Below are 24525 nucleotides of genomic sequence, written 5' to 3'. Positions count from 1 at the left end.
GAGTCACTTCACTTCTCTGGGCCTCAGTTCCCTCATCTGGAAAATGGGGATTAACTGTGAGCCTCACGTGGGACGACCTGATGACCCTGTATCTTCCCCAGCGCTTAGAACGGTGCTCTGCACATAGTAAGCGCTTAACAAATACCAACATTATCATTATTATCTGTAAAACGGGGACGGAGAGTGTGCGCCCCCCATGAGGGACAGGGAGGGTGTCCGATCTGATTTTTCTGTGCCTCAGTTCCCTCTTCTGTAAAATGGGGATTGAAATTGTGAGCGCCCTGTGGGACGGGGTATTCATCTATGATTCTATTTCTCTATTTTGATGGTATTGATGCTTGTCTACTTGTTTTGCTTTGTTGTCTCTCTTCCCCCTTCTAGACTGTGAGCCCGTTTTTGGGCAGGGATCGTCTCTATCTGTTGCCCAATTGTACATTCCAAGCGCTTAGTACAGTGCTCTGCACACAGTAAGCGCTCCATAAATACGACTGAATGAACAAATTAAATTGTATCTGCTCCAGTGGTCAGAACAGTGCTTGGAACGTAGAAAGCGCTTCACGAGTAAACGTAATTATTATTTTAGAGATGAGAGGACTGAGTCCCAGAGGGGCAAGGTGGCTTGGCCGAAGCAGCATCGTGTAGTGGGTAGAGCCCAGGCCTGGGAGTCAGAAGGTCATGGGTTCTAATCCTAGGTCCGGCACATGCCTGCTGTGTGACCTTGGGTCAAGTCCTTTACTTCTCTGGGCCTCAGTTCCCTCATCTGCAAAATGGGGATTAAGACAGTGAGCCCCACGTGGGACAGGGACCGGGTCCAACCCGATTTACTGGTATTCACTCCAGCGCTTAGTAGAGTGCCTGGCACCCAGTAAGTGCTTAACAAATTCCATAATTATTACTATTATTGTTATCGTTATCAGTATTACAGCAGACAAGTAGCGGAGCTGGCATTCGAACCCAGGCTCTCTGATTCCCAGGCCTGGGCTCTTTCCCCTAGGCCACGTTGCTTCTCGGCGTGTTTTCCAGAATCGAAACTAATTGCCAGTTTGGATATTCCTCAGCCAGCTGGGGGACCAACCCTTTAATTATCGCTTTTTATCCAAGGTTCTTTGATTACAGGCCTCTCCGGCACAATTCTGAAATAGAAACCCGACTGTACATCGGAACGAGGGCTGGAAATTTTCTCCCGGGCTCCCAGACAGGCAGGGGATCTCTGTCCCTCACCCCTCTGAGGAGGGGCTGATAGAAGAAGCAGCAAGGCCTAGCGGATGGAGCCCGGGCCTGGGATTCGGAAGGTCTTGGGTTCTAATCCCGTCTCCGCCACGTGTCTGCTGTGTGACCCTGGGCCAGTCACTGCACTTCTCTGGCCTCAGTTACCTTACCTGTAAAATGGGGATTGGGACCGTGAGCCCCACCTGGGACAGGCCTGGGTCGAAACTGATTTGCTTGCATCCCCCCTCAGTGCTCAGTACAGTGCTTGGCACAGAGTAAGCGCTGCTCAAATACCATAATTATCATTATAGCCATTCTTTCTTCTTCCCTGGGTTCCACTCCCAAAGTCCAGCCGTCCTTGAACCGGCCGACGCCGTCGGCTGAACGATTAGGTCTCGTTTGAACAGGAAGCTGCTGGGAAGGACCCTGAAAACACCCGGAGAAACCCCTTCTCCGTGGCCTCCTGCCCTGGAGGAAGTCAAAAGGAGAAGTAAGCACAATAATAAGAGCGTTCATTAAGCGCTTACTACGTACTCGAGCAAAGTACGCAACGCTGGGGTAAACACGAGATCATCGGATCGGACGGAGTCCCTGATCGGGCCTAGAGATAATATTAATAATAACCGGGGTATTTGCTAAGCACTTACTGTGTGCCAGCCACAGAGTTAAACGGGTTGGACGCGGTCCCTGTCCCACTTAGGGCTCGCAGTCTTCATCCCCATTTTACAGATGAGGGAACTGAGGCCCAGGGAAGCGAAGCGACTTGCCCAAGGTCACCCAGCAGACAAGTGGCGGGGCCGGGATTAGAACCCAGGTCCTTCTGACTCCCAGGCCCGGGCTCTAGCCACTAGGCCGTGCTGCTTCTCTAGCATCTACCTACTCAATTGTGTAGCACTCTTTCATTCACTCATTCAATCCTATTTACTGAACGCTTACTATGTGCAAAGCCCTGCGCTAAGCTCTTGGGAGAGTGCAATGGAACAAAAAACAGACACGTTCCCTGTCCACCGTGACCTTATAGTCTAGGGGGAGAGACGGACATTAATAGAAATCAATAAATTACAGATATGGCCATAAGTGCTCACGACAGTGCTTTTCACACGGCTCTTCTAGAGCCTGTAGGCTCGTTATGGTCAGGGAATGTGTCTGTTTTATTGTTCTACTGTCCTCTCCCAAGTGCTTAGTACAGTGCTCTGCACACGGTAAGCGCTCAATAAATACGACTGACTGGACGAGACGGGCCTATTTCGTGATAACTGCTAAGCTAGGGAGAGGAGGAAGCAAACGGCTTTAGAACTTCCTCATGGCAAAGCCGAGGTTCCCAACATGATGAATTTGGAAAAGTCCCGGGGGAACTTCCTCAGAAAAAGGGTTTGGGGGAAGCTCCCACGATTAGATTTATAAATCCAACATGTAGGCCTGATTTTACCCTCAATATCTATCCCTTCATTCATTCAATCATACTTATTGATCACTTATTGTGTGCACAGCACTGTACTAAGGCCTTGCGAGTAACCATGGTATTTGTGAAGCGCTTACTATGTGCCAGGCACTGTAATAAGCATATGCTTACTATGTGTCGGGCACTGTAATAATGTTGGTATTTGTTAAGCGCAGAGCACTGTTCTAAGCGCTGGGGGAGATACAGGGTCATCGGGTCGTCCCACGTGAGGCTCACAGTTAATCCCCATTTTACAGATGAGGGAACTGAGGCACAGAGAAGTGAAGCGACTTGCCCCCAGTCACCCAGCTGACAAGGGGCAGAGCCGGGATTCGAACCCATGACCTTTGACGCCCAAGATCGGGTTCTTTCCACGGAGCCAGGCTGCTTCTCCGTACCGAACATTGGGGTGGATACAAGCAAATGGGGTTGGACCCAGTCCCTGTCCCACGTGGCCTCACAGTCTCAATCCCCATTTTGCAGATGAGGTAACTGAGGCCCAGAGAAGTGAAGCGACTTGCCCAAGGTCACACAGCAGACCGGCGGGGGAGCCGGGATTAGAATCCATGACCTCTGACTCCCAAGCCCGGGCTCTATCCACTATGCCAAGCTACTCCTGGACTCCTCTCAATCTGTGGCATTTACTGAGCACCTTTTATGCGCAGAGCACTGTACTAAGCAGTTGGGAGAGTCCAGGACAACAGCATTAGCGGTCACGTTCCCGACCCATAACGGGCTTAGAGTCTAGAGGGGTTTCTGTCCGTCAGAGATACAGCACAGGGCTGGGAGTCAGGAGACTTGAGTTCTAATTTCGTCTCCGCCGCCCGTCGGCTGTGTGACCTCGGGCAAGTCACTACACTTCTCTGGGACTCAGTCCCCACATCTGTGAAATGTAGATTAAGACTTGTGAGCCTCACGTGGGACAGAGACTGTGTCCAACCCGATTATCTTGTACCTCCCCCGGCACTTAGAAGAGTGCCTGGCACAGAGTAAGCGCTTAACCATTATTATTAGTAGTGTTATTATTAGTCCCAGCTCTGCCACTGGCCTGCCGTATTATTATGGGCAAGGCTCCGCCTCATTTTCCCCACCTGTCAGTTGAAGATAAAATATCTGTTCTCCTTCCCGCTTAGGCTCCCCTACTACAACTCAGCCCACACCCTTTGCTCCTCCAGTGCCAACCTTCTCGCCGAAGCTCCACCTCTTCGATCCCGCGGCCGACTCCAGGGCCCGTCCCGCCTCCGGCCCGGAACGCCCTTCCTCTTCAAATCCTCTCCCCCCGGCTTCGAAGCCTTATTGAGCACCCACCTCCTCCAAGAAGCCTTCCCTGACTGCGCTCTCCTTTCCTCTTCTCCCACTCCTTCTGCGTCGCCCTGACTCGCTTCCTTTCTTCATTCCCCCTTCCCAGCCCCACACAACCTATGTTCTCGTCTGTCATTTGTGTATTTATTTAGCAACGGGCCTGGAAGCCAGAAGGACCTGGGTTCTAATCCCGGCTCTGCCGTTTGCCTGCTTAGTGACCTCGGGCAAGTCGCTTCACTTCTCTGGGCCTCAGTGACCTCATCGGGAAAATGAGGATGAAGACTGGGAGCCCCACGTGGGATAGGGACTGTGTCCAACCTGCATCTCCCCCAGCACTTAGAACAGTACGTGGCACATAGTAAGTGCTTAACAAGTACCATCGTTATCATTATTATTATTCTTTTTAATGTCTGTCTCCCTCTCTAAACTGTCAGCTCACTGTGGGCAGGGAATGTGTTGACTTATAATAATAATATGTAATACTTATAATAATAATATATAATAATAATAATAATGTCGGTATTTGTTAAGCGCTTACTATGTGCCGAGCACTGTTCTAAGCGCTGGGGTAGACATAGGGGAATCAGGTCGTCCCACGTGGGGCTCACAGTCTTAATCCCCATTTTACAGATGAGGGGACTGAGGCACAGAGAAGTTAAGTGACTCGCCCACAGTCACAGAGCCGACAAGTGGCGGAGCTGGGATTCGAACTCATGAGTCCTGACTCCAAAGCCCGTGCTCTTTCCACTGAGCCACGCTGCAGTATAATAATAATGTTGGTATTTGTTAAGCACTTACTATGTGCCAAGCACTGTTGTAAGCGCTGGGGGAGATAGAAGGTGATCAGGTTGTCCCACGTAGGGCTCACAATCTTCATTCCCATTTTATAGATTAGGGAACTGAGGCACAGAGAAGTTAAGTGGCTTGCCAGGGTCACGCAGCTGACAAGCGGCGAAGCCGGGATGTGAACCCATGACCTCAGACTCCCAAGCCCGGGCTCTTCCCACTGAGCCACGCTGCTTCTCCATGTATAATAATTATATACTTATAATATATAATATACTATAACACATAATCTATTAAATATAATAGATTAATAATTACAATATAACTTAATGACCTCTGACTCCACCGTACTCTCCCCGGCACTTAGTACAGTCCTCCGCTTACTGTAAGCGCTCAATAAATCTGACTTACTGACTTGCCATGCGACTTGGGTGGGACAGTACAGGTCTGATCTTTCATTAATTCATTCATTCAATTGTATTACTGGGCACTTACTGTGTGCAGAGCACTGTACTAAGCGATTGGGAGAGGACAGACATTCCTGCCCACAAACGAGCTCACAGCCTAGAGGGGGAGAAACGATTTTGATCTGATTCTCTTGTATTTAGAGAAGCAGCGTGGCTCAGTGGAAAGAGCCCGGGCTTGGGAGTCAGAGTTCATGGGTTCGAATCCCAGCTCTGCCACTTGGCAGCTGTGTGACTGTGGGCGAGTCACTTCACTTCTCTGGGCCTCCGTTAACTCATCTGGAAAATGGGGATGAAGACCGTGAGCCTCACGTGGGACGACCTGATGACCCCGTATCTCCCCCAGGGCTTAGAACGGTGCTCTGCACATAGTAAGTGCTTAACAAATACCAACTTTACTATTATTTACCTCAGCGTTTGACACAGAGTAAGTGCTTAATAAAGACCGTCTTTTTTTTTTTTTTGTGGGGAGGGAGGGAGGCATTTCCCGTCTCTCCGGGTGAAATGTGAAGGGCTGGAATAGACTCCGATCATGCCTGAAGAAGAAGGGAAAACAGTGGTTTCTACCCACTCGACACCAGAATAAGCGTAAATAGTAATAACCATCAGGGCTAAATGAACAGGTTTCAACTCCCGGCCCTGAGCCACTCTTTAGGGTGATGTTTGCGAGGCGGGGGCCGGCAGAGAGGTGGTATTAATTAATTATGGCATTTGTTCAGCACTTACTACGTGCCAGGCACTGTACTAAGCGCTGGGGTGGGCCCAAGCAACACAACGGGGCTACCGGGAGGCTGCTTATCAGAAGCGGCGTGGCCTTAGTGGCAAGAGCCCGGGCTTGGGAGTCAGAGGACGTGGGTTCTCATCCCGGCTCTGCCGCTTGACTGCTGGGTGACCTTAGGCAAGTCACTTCACTTCTCTGGGCCTCAGTTCCCTCATTAGTAAAATGGGGGCGAAGACCGTGAGCCCCACGTGGGACGACCTGATGACCTTGTATCTACCCAGCGTTAAGAACAGTGCTTGGCACATAGCAAGCGCTTAACAAATACCGGGATTATTATTGGAAGCAGAGTCTATGGTGTCGGTTAGAGTAGGAAATCAGTGAGGCAAGGTAGGAGAGGGCAAGCTGATTGAGTGTCGGATTGTCACCCCATCCTCAACCCCATAGCACTTATGTCCAAATCTTCAAATTACAAGCATAAATGAAGTATTTATTCATATTAATGTCTGTCTCTCCCTCTGGACCATAAGTTCATTACGGGCAGCGAACGTGTCTGCTAATTCTGTTATAATGTATTAATAATAATAGCATTTGTTAAGTACTTATTTTGTGCCAAGCACTTTACTAAGCGCTGGGGTGGATATAAAGTAATCAGGTTGGACATAGTCTCTGTCCCGCGGGGGGCTCACACAGTCTTCATCCCCATTTTCCAGATGAGGGAACTGAGGCCCAGAGAAGTGAAGTGACTTGCCCACGGTCACACAGAAGACAGGTGGTGGAGTCGGAATTAGAACCCATGACCTTCTGACTCCCAGGCCCGGGTCTATGATGATGATGATGATGATGGTATTTGTTAAGCACTTACTATGTGCCAAACACTGTTCTAAACACTGGGGGGATACAAGGTAATGAGGTTGTCCCACGTGGGGCTCCCAGTCTTCATCCCCATTTCCAGATGAGGTCACTGAGACCCAGAGAAGTGAAGTGACTTGCCCACGGTCACCCAGCTGACAAGTGGCGGAGCCGGGATTAGAACCCACGACCCCTGACTCCCCAGCCTGGGCCCTTTCCACTGAGCCATGCTGCTTTTCTAGCCACTATTGTCCTCTCCCAAGAGCTTAGTACAATGCTCTGCACCTAGCGACCGCTCAATAAATACCACCGATCGACTGACGGTGAGGAGTTTCTGTTCGATGCACAGGTGGGTGGGCAACCACTGGAGATTTTGAGGTGGGGGGAGATGTGAATTAACGGTGAAAAGAAAAAATGAGGCGGGCAGCACAGTGAAGCGAGGATTAGAGTCAGGAGAGACGAGAGGAGGGAAGTCAGTGAGGAGGTTAATGCGATAAGCAATAATCAAGGTGGGATAACAGAAGCTCCTTGTGGGCAGGGAACGTCAAGGTTTATTGTCGTTCTGTACTTTCCCAAGGGCTTAGTACAGGGCTCTGCCCGCAGTAAGCGCTCAGTAAAGCCGACTGCATTCATTCAATTCATTCAATGGTATTTATCGAGCGCTTACTGCGTGCAGAGCACTGTACTAAGCACTTGGAAAGTACAATTTGGCAAGAGAGAGAGACAATCCCTACCCAGTAACGGACTCACGGTCTAGAATGAACAAATGAAGGCATGAATAAGTGCGTGGTCGGATCAGCGGAGTAAAAGTGTGGATGGAGAGGAAAGGACAGATTTCAGCAGTGTTGTGAAGGTTGAAGTGATAGGATTGGGTGACAGATTTAATATGTGGGCTGGGGGAGAGAGAAGAGTTGAGGAAAATGTCAATGTTACGGCCTGGTGAGACAGGAAGGAAGGTGGTGGCGTCTACGGGGATGGGAAAGTCAGGGGGAGGACGGGGTTCGGGTGGGAAGATAAAGAGCGCGGTTTGGGACATGTTAAGTCGGAGGCGACGGGAGGACAGCCAAGTAGAGATGTCCGCAAAGCAGGAGGAAATACGAAGGAGAAGAGATGAGGGCCGGAGATGGAGATTTGGGTGTCATCTGCAAAGGAGTGCGGTTCTCCGAGACAGCGGGTGAAGATGGAGAAGAGAAGGGGATCCAGAACCGGGCCTCGAGGGACCCCCACAGCGAGAGGGTGGGAGGCGGAGGAGGAGCCCGTGAAAGAGACTGAGCAGCCAGAGAGATAAGAGGAGAACCAGGAGAGGACGGGGTCAGCGAAGCCGAGGTTGGATAATGTTTCCGGGAGAAGGGGGTGGGACACAGTGTGGAAGGCAGCTGAGGGGTCGAGGAGGGTGTGGATGGAGTAGTGGTCGTTGGATTCGTTAAATAGGAGGTCAGTGGTGACCTTGGAGCGAAGGGGAGAGAAACCAGATTGGAGGGGGTCAACGAGAGAATTGGAGGGGAAGAACTGGAGACAGTCAGTCAGTCAATCATATTTACTGATTGCTTACAATGTGCAGAATATAACAGTAAAGATACGATACAACAGTAAAGAGACATAATCCCTGCCCATAGCGAGCTGAAAGTCTAGAGGAGGAGACGGACATGAATAGAAATAAATAAATGAGAGATAGGGACATAAATGGTGGGGGACCGGGACGGGGGATGAATGAAGGGAGCGAGTCGGGGCGACGCAGAAGGGAGGGGGATAAGAGGAAAGGGGGGCTTAGTCGGGGAAGGCCTCCTGGAGGAGATGGGCTTGCAGTAAGGCTTTGAAGGGGGGAAGAGTCATCGTCTGTGGGATCTGAGGAGGGAGGACATTCCCCGAGACAGGACGGGGCGAGAGGTCGGCGGCGAGACGGGTGAGATCGAGGCACGGAGAGTGGGTGGGCATTAGAGGAGCGAAGCGTGCGGGCTGGGTTGGAGGAGGAGAGCAGCGAGATGAGGTAATAATAATAATGATGGTATTTGTTAAATGCTTACTATGTGCAAAGCACTGTTCTAAGCGCTGGGGGAGGATACAAGTTGATCAGGTTGCCCACGTGGGCTCACAGTCAATCCCCAGTAACTGAGGCACAGAGAAGTTAAGTGACTGGTCCAAAGTCCCACAGCTGGCAAGTGGCGGAGCTGGGATTAGAACCCATGACCTCCGACTCCCATGCCCGCGCTCTTTCCACTGAGCCACGCTGATGTAATACTAATAATTGTGGTATTTGTTATATAGTTATGGTATTTATTTAGCACTTCCTATTTGCCAAGCACTGCACTAACCGCAGGGGGAGTTGGAAGATAATCAGCTTGCCTTAAAGGGCTCCTAATCTAGTCACAGTCTGAATCTCAGTTTTACAGAAGAGGGAACTGAGGCTCACAGAAGTGAAGTGACTTGCCTAAGGTCACAGGGTAGTCAGGCGGCAGATTGGGGATTAGAACCCAGATCCTCTGACTCCCACGTCCGGCATCTTTCCTCAAGGCCACGAATCAATAAATAATAATAATGTTGGTATCTGTTAAGCGCTTATTATGTGCAGAGCACGGTTTTAAGCGCTGGGGGAGATACAGGGTCATCAGGTCGTCCCACATGGGGCTCACAGGCTTCATCCCCATTTTATTCATTCAATAATATTTATTGAGCGCTTACTATGTGCAGAGCACTGTACTAAGCGCTTGGAATGTACAAATCGGCAACAGATAGAGACAGTCCCAGCTCATTGACAGGCTTACAGTCTAATCAGTGAGGTAACTGAGGCCCAGAGAAGTGAAGTGACTTGCCCACAGTCACACAGCTGACAAGCGGCAGAGCGGGGATTCGAACCCACGACCTCTGACTCCCAAGCCCGGGCCCTTTCCACTGAGCCACGCTGCTCCCGATCACTCCTCAAGACTGTGTGCTCATTGTGGGCAGGGAACATGTCTACCAACTCTGTTATATTGTTATAGCCAACTCTCCCAAGCAATTAGTAGAGTGCTCCGCACACAGTAAGCGCTCAATAAATACGACTGATGGATTGAATGATCGGTATTGACACAGGGAGACATAGAGTGTCTCCAAACTGTAGAAAGTTCTTCCCCTCGACTCTATTTATCGCCATCGTTCTCGTCCGTCCGTCTCCCCCGATTAGACCGTAAGCCCGTCAAACGGCAGGGACCGTCTCTATCTGTTGCCGACTCGTTCATTCCAAGCGCTTAGTCCAGTGCTCTGCACATAGTAAGCGTTCAATAAATACTATTGAATGAACGAATGAATAATTCTGTGTCCGTCCCCCCGCGAGGAGTGTAAACTCCAGGAGGATAAGACCGATAGTCTCCCTAGCATTCAGTACAGTGCTCTGCACACAGTAGGGCTCTAACACGCCATTCCCCAACGGAGTTTATATTTTCAAGATTCGCTGCCGACACAACAGTCTTCCTCGGCGATCAATATCCAGCAATCCGAACGGCCCGTGGAGGGGCCCAGCAGCTTGGAGAGGTCGGCAGCGTCACTGTCTCTCGACAGACCGGCTCCAATCAATTAATCAATGTTATCCATCACCTCAAGGATTACGCTTTTCTATCCCAGTGCGAAGCGGAACCCCAGTTCCATCTCCGGCTCCTCATCCCAAACGGGAAGAAAGGACTGGGAAGCAGAGCGGCCCGGGAGTCAGAAGGACCTGGGTTCTAATCCCGGCTCCGCCACTCGTCTGCTGTGTGACTTTGGGCAATCACTTCACTTCTCTGGGCCTCTGTTCCCTCATCTATAAAATGGGGAGAAAGAGAGCAATCCCCATTTGGGACAGGGGCCGTGTCCACTCCGATTCACTTGTCTCTACCCCAGCGCTTAGTCCCTGGCATATAGTAAGCGCTGAACAAATACCATAAGAAAGAAGAAGAAAAGAAAAAAGCAGAAGCAGTGGTAGGATGCTTTTCCCAAAAGGATTCCGGAGCCTCGGGATAACAAATCCACAATCAGCCGCAGCTCCAGTTGGTCTGAGAATGAATTCCATTCAGTCCGCATCACGTAAATGACCGAGAGCGAGAATTAACAACAGAAACGTGTACACTGATTAAATCCGATTACACAGTGAGGGAATACGGAACTTTCCACCGACAGAAAAACTCTAATAGCTTCGTATTCATTCATTCAATAGTATTTATTGAGCGCTTACTAGGTGCAGAGCACTGGCCTAAGCGCTTGGAATGGACAATTCGGCAACAGATAGAGACCGTCCCTGCCTAACAACGGGCTCACAGGCTAAACAGTCTAGTCTAGTACAGTGCTCCGCGCCCTCTGAGTACTCAATAAATACTATTCCTATTGCTACGACCAACATTATTACTAACCCTTTCCATGAGGATGAACGGCAAAGGTTTCTAAAAGGTGAATTTCTGAACTCCATGAAACGGACGAAGATTCAGGAATATGTTATATTGCTATACTGTCCTCTCCCAAGTGCTTAGTACAGTGCTCTGCACATAGTAATAATAATAATGTTGGTATTTGCTAAGCGCTTCCTATGTGCAGAGCACTGTTCTAAGCGCTGGGGGAGATACAGGGTCATCGGGTTGTCCCACGTGAGGCTCACAATCTTCATCCCCATTTTACAGATGAGGGAACTGAGGCCCAGAGAAGTGAAGTGACTTGCCCACAGACACACAGCTGACAAGGGGCAGATCCGGAATTCGAACTCATGACCTCTGACTCGCAAGCCCGGGCTCTTGCCACTGAGACATGTCGCTTCTCATAGTAAGCACTCAATCAAAAGGGTTGACTGACAGACAGTCTGAATGGGGACAGAGATGGACTGTAGCCTTGAAGGGAGACCGAATGCTGCTTGCGGGCAGGGATCAATTAATCAATCAATCAACCAATGGTATTTATTGAGCAATTACCTTGCGTGGAGCACTGGACTAGGCCCTTGGGAGAGACTGATTCAGTAAAGTTGGTAGACATGATCCCTGCCCGCAAAGAGCTAAGGTGATCATATCTTCCAACTCTAGTCTTCTCTCCCTGGTACTTAGTAGAGAAGCAGCGCGGCTCAACGGGAAGAGCCCGGGCTTGAGAGTCAGAGGTCACGGGTTCTAAACCCGGCTCCGCCGCTAGTCAGCTGTGTGACCTTGGGCGAGTTTCATGGAGTTCAGAAATTCACCTTCTGTGTGCCTCAGTGACCTCATCTGTCAAATGGGGATGAAAACTGTGAGCCCCACGTGGGACAGACTGATCACCTTGTATCCCCCAGCGCTTAGAACAGTGCTTTGCACATAGTAAGCGCTTACAAATACCATGATTTATTTATTTTTTATTTTTACAGTGTTCCGCCCACACGGGAGGTTCCCAATAAGTAGCACCGATGGGCTGACGGAGGAGAAGGGATGAGGGGGAAGCAGTGGGAAGAGTGGGAGCCCCCCCCCCCCAAACTTCCCGTTCCACTATGGGGGGCGGACAGGAGGAAGGGGAGGAAGTAAACTCGTCATGGGCAGGGAACGTGTCTGTTTAATGTTGTATTATACTCTCCCAAGCGCTTAGTACAGTGCTCTGCACACAGAAAGCGCTCAATAAATACGATTGAATGGATGAAGAGGGGGCCGGGAAGGAACCGATCCCCTAGACTGTATCTCACTGTGGGCAAGGAAGGGGGCTAATTAATTTATTAATTGGAGTATTTTTTAAGCACTTACTATGTGCCAGGTACTGTACTGAGCGCTGGGGTGGATATAAGCAAAACGGATTAGAGACAGTCTGTGTTCCACGTGGGGCTCCCAGTCTCCATCCCCATTTTCCGGATGAGGGAACTGAGACCCAGAGAAGTGAAGCGACTTGCCCAAGGTCACCTAACAGACAAGCGGTGGAGCCGGGATTAGAACCCATGACCTTTGGACTCCCAGGCCAGGGTTCCAGTCCCTGCTCCTGTTAGATCAACCTCTCTGTATACCTGAAATTTATGTGTGCAGAGCACTGGACTAAGCGTTTGGGAGACTATGTTGGAAAAATATAACAGCCACATTCCTTGCCCACAGCGGGTTTACAGTTTAGAGGGGGAGGCAGACGTTAACAGGAATAAATAAATCGCAGACGTGAACATAATTGCAATTAGGAATAATAATATAATAATAATTATGGCATTTGTTAAGCGCTTATTATGTGCAAAGCACTGTTCTAAGCGCTGTGGGGGGAACAAGGTGATCAGGTTGTCCCACGTGGGGCTCACAGTTTTCATCCCCATTTATCAGATGAGGGAACTGAGGCCCCGAGAAGTGAAGTGACTTGCCCAGAGTCCCACAGCTGGCAAGCGGCGGAGCCAGGATTCGAACCCATGACCTCCGACTCCCAAGCCCGGGCTCTTGCCCCCGAGCCACCCTGCTAATCCCGGCTCTGCCCTCGTCCGCTGTACTCATTCATTCATTCATTCAATAGTATTTATTGAGCGCTTCCTATGTGCAGAGCACTGTACTAAGCGCTTGGAATGGACAAATCGGCAACGGATAGACAGTCCCTGCCCATTGACGGGCTCACCGTCTAATCTTTGGGCAAATCACTTCATTTCTCCGTACCTCAGTTCCCTCCTCTGTAAAATGGGGATGGAGACCGGGAGCCCCACGTGGGGACAGGGACCGCGGCCAACCCGATTTGCTTGGATCCACCCCAGCGCTTAGACCAGTGCTTGGCACCCAATAGGGGCCGGACAGGTACCGCACTACCGTTCCTACCTGCGGGGTCTCGGCCCCTCCGTCAGGCCGGGGGCCGAGGGGCCGTGGGGGCCTCCCACCCGCTCCCCGACCCGGCCGGCCCGGCCCAGTCTGGCCCATTTCCCGACGGACGGCGGTGCCGCTCTTCTCTCCTCCGTCCCGCCGCCACGCGCTTCCCGCGACATCTGCTATTTTCCGCCCCTCAGTGGAAGTGTTTGCACTCGGAGAGCCGACGTATTTGCAAACACGGTGGGTCCGTCGCCGGGGAAACGGTTGGCCCCTTCTCCGCAATCCCGGGGGGACCGACTGAGGTTGGGGGAGCTTCCGTCTGCGCGGCTTCGTGAGGGAAAGCGGGCAGCCACGGTGGGCACCGAGGGGGCGTCGCCCTCTCTTCGGTGCCAGGTTTGGGAAAGACGGAGCCTGAACCTCAGAGGGGGTGGGTTTTTACAGACATGATAATAATAATAATGGTGCTATTTGTTAAGCGCTTACTATGTGCCAAGCACTGTTCCAAGCACTGGGGGGGATACAAGGTGATCAGGTTGTCCCATGTGGGGCTCACGGTCTTCATTCCCATTTTCCAGATGAGGTCACTGAGACCCAGAGAAGTGAAGTGACTTGCCTACAGTCACACAGCTGGCAAGCGGCGGAGCCGGAATTAGAACCCATGACCTCTGACTCCCAAGCCCGGGCTCTTTCCACTGAGCCGTGCTGCTCCTCTTTGGTCATAGTCATCACCACTATTGTCAATAATAGGTGTACAAAAAAAATAATGTTGGCATTTGTTAAGCGCTTACTATGTGCTCCCAGTCTTCATCCCCATTTGACAGATGAGGTCACTGAGGCCCAGAGAAGGGAAGTGGCTTACCCAAAGTCACACAAAGTCATATTAAGCAGCATGGCCGGGCCTGAGAGTCTGAACAATAATAATAATAATTAGGGTATTTGTTAAGTACTTACTATGTGCCGAGCACCGTTCTAAGCGCTGGGGGAGATACAAGGTCATCGGATTGTCCCACATGGGACTCCCAGTCTTCATCCCCATTTTACAGATGAGGGAACTGAGGTACAGAGAAGTGAAGGGACCTGCCAAAGGTCACCAGGCAGGGAAGCGGAAGAGCCGGGATTAGAACCCACGACCTCTTGATTCCCAAGGCCGAGCTCTTGCCGCTAGACCTGAGTTCTCATCCCGGCTCTGCCACTTGCCTGCTGGGTGACCTTGGGCAAGTCACTTCACTTCTCTGGGCCTCAGTTCCCTCATCTGCAAAATGGAGATTAAGAGTGTGAGCCCCACGTGGGACAGGGACTGTGTCCAACCTGATTACTTTGAATCCACCCCATCGCTTCATCTTGGTGCTTGGCAAATGTAAATACATAGATATCGTTATATTACTTATTGTATCGATATATGAATATACTATATAGAGATATTATATTTATATTTCTAAATAACCATTGTTGATCGATAGGTCTAATAACAATGAAAGCCGGCTACTACTTAATCTTTTCAATAGACAGATATCGATATATTACTTATTGTACCGATATATGAATATACTATATAGAGATATTATATTTATATTTCTAAATAACCATTGTTGATTGATAGGTCAAATAACAATGAAAGCCGGCTACAACTTAATCTTTTCCCAGAAAACAACACTCCCTTCTGACTCCCTTCTGAAGTTCTGAGTTTCTTAATAATAAAAATGATAATTGGGGCATTTGTTAAGCACCTTCTACGTGCCAAGCACTGTACTAAGCGCTGGTGGATACAAGTCAATCATTTTGTAGATGTGGTAACTGAGGCCCAGAGAAGTTAAGCAATTTGCCCAAGGTCACCCAGCAGACAAGTCGCAGAGCTGGGATTAGAACCCAGGTCCTTCCGACTCCCAGGCCCGGCCTCTATCTACTAAACTCACTGCTTCCAGCCTACTTTCCTCATAATAATAATAATAACTGTGGTATTTGTTAGCATTTACTATGTGCCAGGCACTGTACTAAGCGCTGGGGTGGATTCAAGCAAGTCAGGTTGGACACAGTCTCTGGTCCACTTGGGGCTCACAGTCTTAATCCCCATTTTACAGATGAGGGAACTGAGGCACAGAGAATAATAATAATAACAATAATAATAATGTTGGTATTTGTTAAGCGCTTACTATATGCAGAGCACTGTTCTAAGCGCTGGGAAGTATAGTGTTAAGTATAGTATAGTATAGTATAGTGGAGAAGCAGCGTGGTTCAGTGGAAAGAGCACGGGCTTTGGAGTCAGGGCTCATGAGTTCGAATCCCAGCTCTGCCACTTGTCGGCTGTGTGACTGTGGGCGAGTCACTTAACTTCTCTGGGCCTCAGTTCCCTCATCTGTAAAATGGGGATTAAGACTGTGAGCCCCACGTGGGACAACCTGTTTCCCCTATGTCTTCCCCAGCGCTTAGAACCGTGCTCGGCACACAGTAAGCGCTTAACAAATACCAACATTATTATTATTATTATTAGTGACCTGCCCAAGGTAATGCAGCATCTAAATGGGAGAGCTGGGATTAGAAGCCAGATCCTTCTGTCGCGCGGGCCTGTGCTTGGCCTGTGATTCCAGGTCTGTACTTGCCTGAGCCCCAAAGATGTGAAGTGACTTGACCAAGGTCATACGGCAGACAATAACAATGTCGGTATTTGTTAAGCGCTTACTACGTGCCGAGCCCTGTTCTAAGCGCTGGGGAAATCAGGTCGTCCCCCCTGGGGCTCACAATCTTAATCCCCATTTTACAGATGAGGTAACTGAGGCACCGAGAAGGGAAGTGACTTGCCCAAAGTCACACAGCTGACAAGTGGCCGAGCCGGGATTCGAACCCATGACCTCTGACTCCAAAGCCCGGGCTCTTTCCACTGAGCCGCGCTGCTTCTCAGAGCCAGGTTTAGAAGCCAGATCGTTCTGACTCCCAGCCCTGCACACGATCCACTTAAGCCACACCGCTTCTCATCTTCCCCAGCCTCGCTCTCAGGTACCTATATACATACACAGATATAATAATAACGATAATAATGAATGATGATATTTGTTAAGTGCTTACTACGTGCCAGGCACTGTACTAAGCGCTGGGGAGGAGACAAGCGAATGGGGTTGGACCCAGTCCCTGCCCATTTGGGGCTCCCGGTCTCCATCCTCATTTGACAGATGAGGGAACTGAGGCCCAGAGGAGTTACGTGACTCGCCCAAGGTCACACAGCAGACAAGTGGCGGAGCCGGGATTAGAACCCATGACTCACGGGCCCGGACTTTATCCATTCCTCCGTGGTCATTCATAATGACAGTATTTAAGTGCTTACTATGTGCTCAGCACTGTACTAAGTGCTGGGGTGGAGGCAAGATCATCAGGTTGGATACAGGATCTGTCCTACATGGGGTCTGCAGTCTTAATAATAATAATAATGATGGTGGTATTCGTTAAGCGCTTACTATGTGCAAAGCACTGTTCTAAGCGCTGGGGGGATACAAGGTGATCAGGTTGTCCCACGTGGGGCTCACAGGCTTCATCCCCATTTTACAGATGAGGGAACTGAGAGTATGAAGGGAGACCAGATGTGGAATCCCCATTTTCAGCTGAGGACACTGAAGGCCAGCAAAGTCAAATGACCCACCCAAAGTCACACAGCAAGCCTGTCCTTCATTCATTCAATAGTATTTATTGAGCGCTTACTAGGTGCAGAGCACTGGACTAAGCGCTTGGAATGGACAAATCGGCAACGGATAGAGACGGTCCCTGCCCCATGACAGGCGCACAGTCTTGGGCAGGCAATGTGTCTGGTACATTGTTATACTGCACTCTCCCAAACGCTTAGTACAGTGTCTTGCAGCGCGGGCAGGGGAGTCACAGGTCATGGGTTCAAATTCCGGCTCTGCCACTTGTCAGCTGTGTGACTTTGGGCAACTCACTTCACCTCTCTGGGCCTCAGTGACCTCATCCGTGAAATGGGCGTTAAGACTGCTAGCCTCACGTGGGACGACCTGCTTGTATCCTCCGCAGCGCTTAGAACAGTGCTTGCGCATAGTAAGCGCTTAACAAATGTCATCATCATCATTAGTATTATTATTAATAAATATGTAACTCCGGTGTGGGCAGGGATTCTTTCTCTTTATTGCTGCATTGTACTTTTCAAGCGCTTTCTACCGTGCTCTGCACACGGTAAGCGCTCAATAAATACGACTGAATGAATGACGGAAAGATCGAATGAAGTGTGAGAGCGAGTTTAGAACCCAGATCCCGATTCCTTCCCTCTTCTTTCGCTCCCTTTCTTCATCCCCCCTCCCAGCCCCGCACCGCTTATGTCCAGATCCATCTTTTATTCATTTTTATTCCTGTCTGTCTCCCCCCCAGACCGTCAGCTCGCTGTGGGCAGGGAATGTGTCTGTCCATCGTTGCATCGTCCTCTCCCAAGAGCTTAGTACAGTGCTCTGCACAGAGTTAGCGCTCAAAAATACGCCCGGAGGAATGAATGAATGATTCTCAGGCCCGGGCTCTCTCCGCTAGGCCAGGCGGCTTCTCAGCAAATCCCGGCCTGCTCTGCCCAAGGCGCTACACCTGATGCGACACGCTACCCTTCTAGCGTTTTCCATCTGAAAGCAGCGTGGCTCAGTGGAAGGAGCCTGGGCTTGGGAGTCAGAGGTCATGGGTTCGACTCCCGGCTCTGCCACTTGTCAGCTGGGTGACCGTGGGCGAGTCACTTCACTTCTCTGTGCCTCAGTTCCCTCATCTGTAAAATGGGGATTAACCGTGAGCCTCACGTGGGGCGACCCGATGACCCTGTATCTCCCCCAGCGCTTAGAACAGTGCTCTACACATAATAAGCGCTTAACAACTACCAACATTATTATTATTACCTGACCCTGCCAGCACAAATGGCGACCGCGTTCGCCCCAAGCCACCCCCCGAAAGGAAGCTCCCTTCCCTTAGAGAAGCAGCGTGACTCAATGGAAAGAGGCCGGGCTTGGGAGTCAGAGGTCATGGGTTCTAATCCCGGCTCCGCCTCTTGCCAGCTGTGTGACTGTGGGCAAGTCACTTCACTTCTCCGTGCCTCAGTGACCTCCTCTGGAAAATGGGGATTAAAACTGTGAGCCCCACGTGGGACAACCTGATCACCTTGTATCCCCCCAGCGCTTAGAACAGTGCTTTGCACATAGGAAGCGCTTAACAAATACCAACATTAATATTCCCTTACCTTTTCCGAATGATGCTGGGGTTGGCCGTGACCAGCTGGCTTTTCGATCCGACATCCTTAGTGTATTCGCTGGAAAGAGGCGGGAGGTTGCACCTGTGGAAACATACAAATGCACACACTCGTGTTCTGAATCTTCGCATCATAATATCGAGGGTATTTTTTAATGGTGTTTAATAATAAGAAGAATAATTATGGTATTTGCTAAGCAGCAGAGAAGCAGCGGGGCTTAATGGAAAGAGCACGGGCTTGGGAGTCAGAAGTAAAATGGGGATGAAGACCGTGAGCCCCACGTGGGACAACCTGATGACCTTGTATCTCCCCCAGCGCTTAGAACGGTGCTCGGCACATACTAAGGCTCAGTGGAAAGAGCCCAGGCTTGGGAGTCAGAGGTCATGGGTTCGAATGCCGGCTCTGCCACCCGTCAGCTGTGTGACCGTGGGCAAGTCACTTCACTTCTCTGTGCCTCAGTTACCTCATCTGCAAAATGGGGATTAACTGTGAGCCTCACGTGGGACAACCTGATGACCCTGTATCTACCCCGGTGCTTAGAACATAGTGAGCGCTTAACAAATACCATCATTATTATTATTATTAAGTCCTTACTATGTGCCAGGCACTGTACTAACAGCCGGGGTGGATAGAGGCAAATAGGGTTGGACCCAGTCCCCGTCCCACGTGGGGCTCGCCGTCTCCATCCCCATTTTACAGATGAGGGAACTGAGGTCCCAGAGAAGTGGGGTGACTTGCCCAAAGTCACACAGCGGACAAGTGGCAGCACGGGGATTAGAACTCATGACCTTCAGGCTCCCAGGCTTGTGCTCTATCCACTAAGCCAGGCTGCTGCGCAAAATATGTGGGTTGAATGACGGAGAAGAGTCGAGGATAATGCCAAGTTTGGGGGCCCGTGAGAGAGGAAGGACGGTGGTGTCGTCTACGGTGACGGGAAAGTCCAGGGGGAGGACGGGATTTGGGGGGGAAGATAAGGAGCTCGGTTTGGGACACGTTAAGTTGGAGGTGACGGGAGGACAGCCAGGTGGAGACGTCCTGAAGGCAAGAGGAAACGTGAGACCTCAGAGAAGGAGAGAGATGAGGGCTGGAGAGGGAGATTTGGAAATCATCCGCATAGAGGTGGTAATTGAAGCCACGGGTGGCCATCGAGAAGCAACGTGGCTTAGTGGGAAAAAGCCCGGGCTTGGGAGTCAGAAGTCACGGGTTCTAATCCCGGCTCTGCCACTTATCTGCCGTGTGACTTTGGACAAGTCACTTCTCTTCTCTGGGCCTCAGTTCCCTCATCTGGAAAATAGGGATGAAGACCGTGAGCCCCACGTGGGACGACCTGATGACCTTGTATCCACCCCAGTGCATGGAACAGTGCTTGGCACATCGTAAGCACTTAACAATACCATTATTTTTATAGAGCACACAGGCCCTCTTGTACTGTACTCTCCCGAGCGCTTGGTACAGTGCTCTGCACACAGTAAGCGCTCAATAAATTCCACTGATTGATAGCAGACAGATTTGACACTTTCCCAAATCTTTCAAACGTCATTTTTCCTTGTTCTAGCCACGGGGAAGCAAGCAGTGTCAGCCTTTCCTTTAAAAACGGTAATTATTAACAGCTCACTATACGAAAAACTAAACTAAGCACCGGAGTAGATAATAATGTTGGTATTTGTTAAGCGCTTACTATGTGCCGAGCACTGCTTTAAGCGCTGGGGTAGATACAGGGTGATCAGGTTGTCCCATATGGGGCTCACAGTTTTAATCCCCATTTTACAGACGAGATAACTGAGGCACAGAGAAGTGAAGTGAGTTGCCCACAGTCACACAGCTGACAAGTGGCAGAGCCGGCATTCGAACCCATAACCTCTCACTCCCAAGCCCGGGCTCTTTCCATTGAGCCACGCTGCTTCTCTACACTAGATACTAGATAGGTTGAACACAACCCCTGTCCTATATGGATCTCACCATCTAAGTAGGAGAGAGAACAGGTACTGAATCCCCATTTTACAAATGAGGAAACTGAGGCCCAGAGAAGTGAAGCGACTCGCCCAGGGTTCCACGGCAGGCAATCGGCAGAACGGTCTTTCCTTCCCCCATTCCTCCCCGCTGCCAGGGGCGAGCTCTGAATTCGAACTGAAGTCATCCTTTCCTTCCTGCAGTGGAAGATTTTTCACCGTGCACATTTTCAAACCAAAATCCGACCTGATTTTCTTCAGGAATTCTAGGACGTTTTAAATCAGGAAACAAAAGCCAGACTTGACTTTGTTTTCTTCAGGGATTCTAAGACATTTTAAATCGGGAAAGAAAACCCAAACCTGACCCTATTTCCTTTAGGGATTCTAGGACATTTTAAATCAGGAAAAAAAAAAGCCAAATCCTCACAGGGGAAGGGAAAGGTTTTATCCACTAAATGGTGAGGAACTGACGCCACTGACGCCATTTTCTTTCTCTTCCCTGGCCAATAATAATAATAATGATAATGATATTTGTTAAGCGCGTACTATTTGCTAAACACTGTTCTAAGCACTGGGGTAGATACAAGGTAATCGGGCTGTCCCATGTGTGGCTCACGGTCTTAATCCCCATTTTACAAATGTGGGAACTGAGGCCCCGAGAAGTGAAGTGACTTGCCCAAAGTCACACACCTGAAAAGTGGCGGAGGTAAGATTAGAACCCGTGACCTCTGACTCCCAAGCCCAGGCTCTTTCCACTAAGCCACACCGTTTCTCCTCTCTGGGGGAACCAATGAGAGGAAGTGACCCATCGACGCTGCCTTTATCGAGCCTTCGAACTGGCGGAATATGTTCAAAGAAGGTCCACCCAGGATGATTTCATTTCTTATTTTGGCGGTCAATCTGTTCTACTGGACTCTTCCAAGCGCTCAGTACAGTGCTCTGTACACTGTGAGTGCTCAATAAATACGATCGTCTGATTGACGCTGCCTTTCCCCTCTCCTTTGCACCACTCACTGAACTTTCCTTGGGTCTTCTCCTGCTCCCAGAGTAAAATGGGGTTCTGTGCTTTATCCGCGGGGGAGCTGGAGCTGAAAAGCTTTTGGGGTTCCTTGGATGATGCCCCCCTTAATTGGAGAGACCCCCCCCACCCCCCCAACCCAAGCCAGGAGTTCCAATCCCGCACCACCAGACCTCCACTTCCGGTTTTCCTCCCCGCCAACTCTGCCTTCCCTAGTGCTGATGTCGGGAACATCTTCCCCCAGCATTCATTCACCCATTCACTCAATCGTATTTACCGAGTGATGATGATGATGGTATTTGGTAAGCGCTTACTATGTGCCAAGCACTGTTCTAAGCACTGGCGCAGATACAAGGTAATGAGGTTGTCCCACGTGGGGCTCACGGTCTTCATCCCCATTTTCCAGATGAGGGAACTGAGGCACGGAGAAGTGAAGTGGCTTGCCCAAGGCCACGCAGCAGACCGGGGCGGAGCCGGGATTGGAACCCACGTCCTCTGACTCCCAAGCCGGTGCTCTTTCCGCTAAAACACCTCGGTACAATAGTTATGCCCTTAACGAGTTCTGCGGCTTTTCCTTCCTTTTCCATGACACTCACATAATGATATTATTATTATTAATAACAGTAATAACAATAGTGATAATAATACACATCTCTTTAGCTCTATGTGTTGAGCACTGTACTAAGCACTGGGGTAGTTACAAGATAATCAGATCCCACAGGAGCCTCACAGTCTAAGTAGGAGGGAAAGCAGGGATTCCTTCAATCGTATTTATTGAGCGCTTTGCTGTACGCAAAGCACCTGGGCGAGTACGATATCATTTGAATCTCCGTTTTGGAGGAGAGGCATCGGAGACACAGAGAATCAATCAGTCCACCATGTTTATTGAGTGCTTACTGTGTCCAAAACACTGGACTGAGCGCTTGGGAGAGACACATTCCCTGCCCACAGCGAGCTGACGGTCTAACGGGGGGGAAACAAATACCAAGGTTTCTGCCTCTGGATCGTCGGCTCGCTGGGAGCAGGGGACGTGACGGCTAATTCTGTTGGACTGTGCTCTCCCGAGAGCTCAGGCCAGTGCTCTGCACCGAGTAAGCGCTCGATAGAGAAGCAGCGTGGCTCAGTGGAAAGAGCCCGGGCTTGGGAGTCAGAGGTCATGGGTTCGAATCCCGGCTCTGCCCCTTGTCAGCTGTGTGACTGTGGGCAAGTCACTTCGCTTCTCTGGGCCTCACCTCATCTGGAAAATGAGGATTAAGACTGTGAGCCTCACGTGGGACAACTGGATTACCCTGAATCTACCCCAGCGCTTAGAACAGTGCTCTGCACATAGTAAGCGCTTAACAGATACCAACATTATTATTATTATTATTATTAAATACCACTGATTGATTGATATCAATCCCCTTCTCTGGCTCCTCCGCACTCCCAGTCATTAATAATGGTATTAAGCGCTTACTATGAGCCAGGCACTGTCCTAAGCGCTGGGGTGGAGACAAGCCAATCGGGTCGGATACAGTCCCCGTCCCACGTGGGGTTCACCGTCTCAATCCCCATTTTACAGATGAGGGAACCGAGGCACCGAGAAGTGACTTGTCCAAGGTCACACGGGGCCATTAGGAGACGGACTCGGGCCAGTTGATGACCACAAACGTTCTGGTTTCCTCAAGGGTCATTCATTCATTCATTCAATAGTATTTATTGAGCCCTTACTATGCGCAGAGCACTGTACTAAGCGCTTGGAATGGACATATCGGTAACAGATAGAGACGGTCCCTGCCCGAGGTCATGAGTTCGACTCCCAGCTCTGCCACTTGTCAGCTGTGTGACTGTGGGCAAGTCGCTTAATTTCTCTGTGCCTCAGTTACCTCATCTGTAAATGGAGATTAACTGTGAGCCTCATGTGGGACGACCTGATGACCCCGTATCTCCCCCAGTGCTTAGAACAGTGCTCTGCACATAGTAAGCGCTTAACAAATATCAACATTATTATTATTATTATTAATAGGGGGAGACAGACAAGGGTTCTTCCCCTGGGGTTCCTTCCCGATGGACTTGAATGACTCCTCCTCCCTGCCTCTCCTCAACTCCTTCTACTGCCACTGCAATTTTCATCATAATAATTATGGTATTTGCTAAGCGCTCACTACGTGCCAGACACTGTACTGGGCGTTGTGGGCAGAACAGCGGCTGGCACCAGCGAACACTGAGAAGAGGCAGCGTGATGGAACAGCCCAAAGCCCACTTGGAAGCCTGAGAACCTGGATTCGAGTACCGGCCGGGTGTGTGACCGTGGTCAAGTCACTTGACCACTGTGGACCTCAGTTTCCTCGTCTGCAAAAAGGGGATAATAATAGCTGCCTTTCTTCCTACTGTGAAGGGTTGTTGTGAGCGCCTAAATGAGCTAAGTGATGCGGGAGAAGCAGCGAGGCTCAGCGGAAAGAGCCCGGGCTTGGGAGTCAGAGGTCGTGGGTTCTAATTCCGGCTCCGCACTTGTCTGCTGTGTGACCTCGGGCGAGTCGCTTCATTTCTCTGTGCCTCGGTTACCTTATCTGGAAAACGGGGATGAAGACTGTGAGCCCCACGTGGGACAACCTGATCACCTTGTATCTACCCCAGTGCTTAAAACAGTGCTTGGCACATGGTAAAGCACTTAACAATGCCATCATTATTAGTAGTACAGCGCTCTGCACGCAGTAAGCGTTCAATAAATATGGCAATGCATGGCGTGTGCCGGGAATAAAAGAGCTCTAATAAAACCAGGGTATTCATGGATTCTTTTGAAATGTGGTGTTGGAGAAGTCTTTAGCAAACACCCGCTCAAAAACAAAGAAATGGCTTCAGGAACCAATTAAGCCAATGTG

General features: G+C 50.1%; 1 protein-coding gene across 1 annotated transcript in view; it reads right to left on the bottom strand.

Annotated features, from left to right (window-relative positions):
* ST8SIA1 (ST8 alpha-N-acetyl-neuraminide alpha-2,8-sialyltransferase 1) overlaps window positions 1-24525 on the bottom strand; it is a 75109-nt gene that overhangs the window by 5892 nt on the left and 44692 nt on the right. Inside the window, exon 4 of the mRNA XM_029047321.1 lies at window positions 18689-18781. Within this exon, the coding sequence (XP_028903154.1) occupies window positions 18689-18781 (93 nt within the window). The remainder of the gene's footprint in view (window positions 1-18688; window positions 18782-24525) is intronic.

Source organism: Ornithorhynchus anatinus, chromosome 2 (assembly GCF_004115215.2).
Source record: "Ornithorhynchus anatinus isolate Pmale09 chromosome 2, mOrnAna1.pri.v4, whole genome shotgun sequence".
In the NCBI taxonomy this organism is placed as follows: domain Eukaryota; kingdom Metazoa; phylum Chordata; class Mammalia; order Monotremata; family Ornithorhynchidae; genus Ornithorhynchus; species Ornithorhynchus anatinus.
This window is presented reverse-complemented; position numbering and strand designations above follow the sequence as displayed.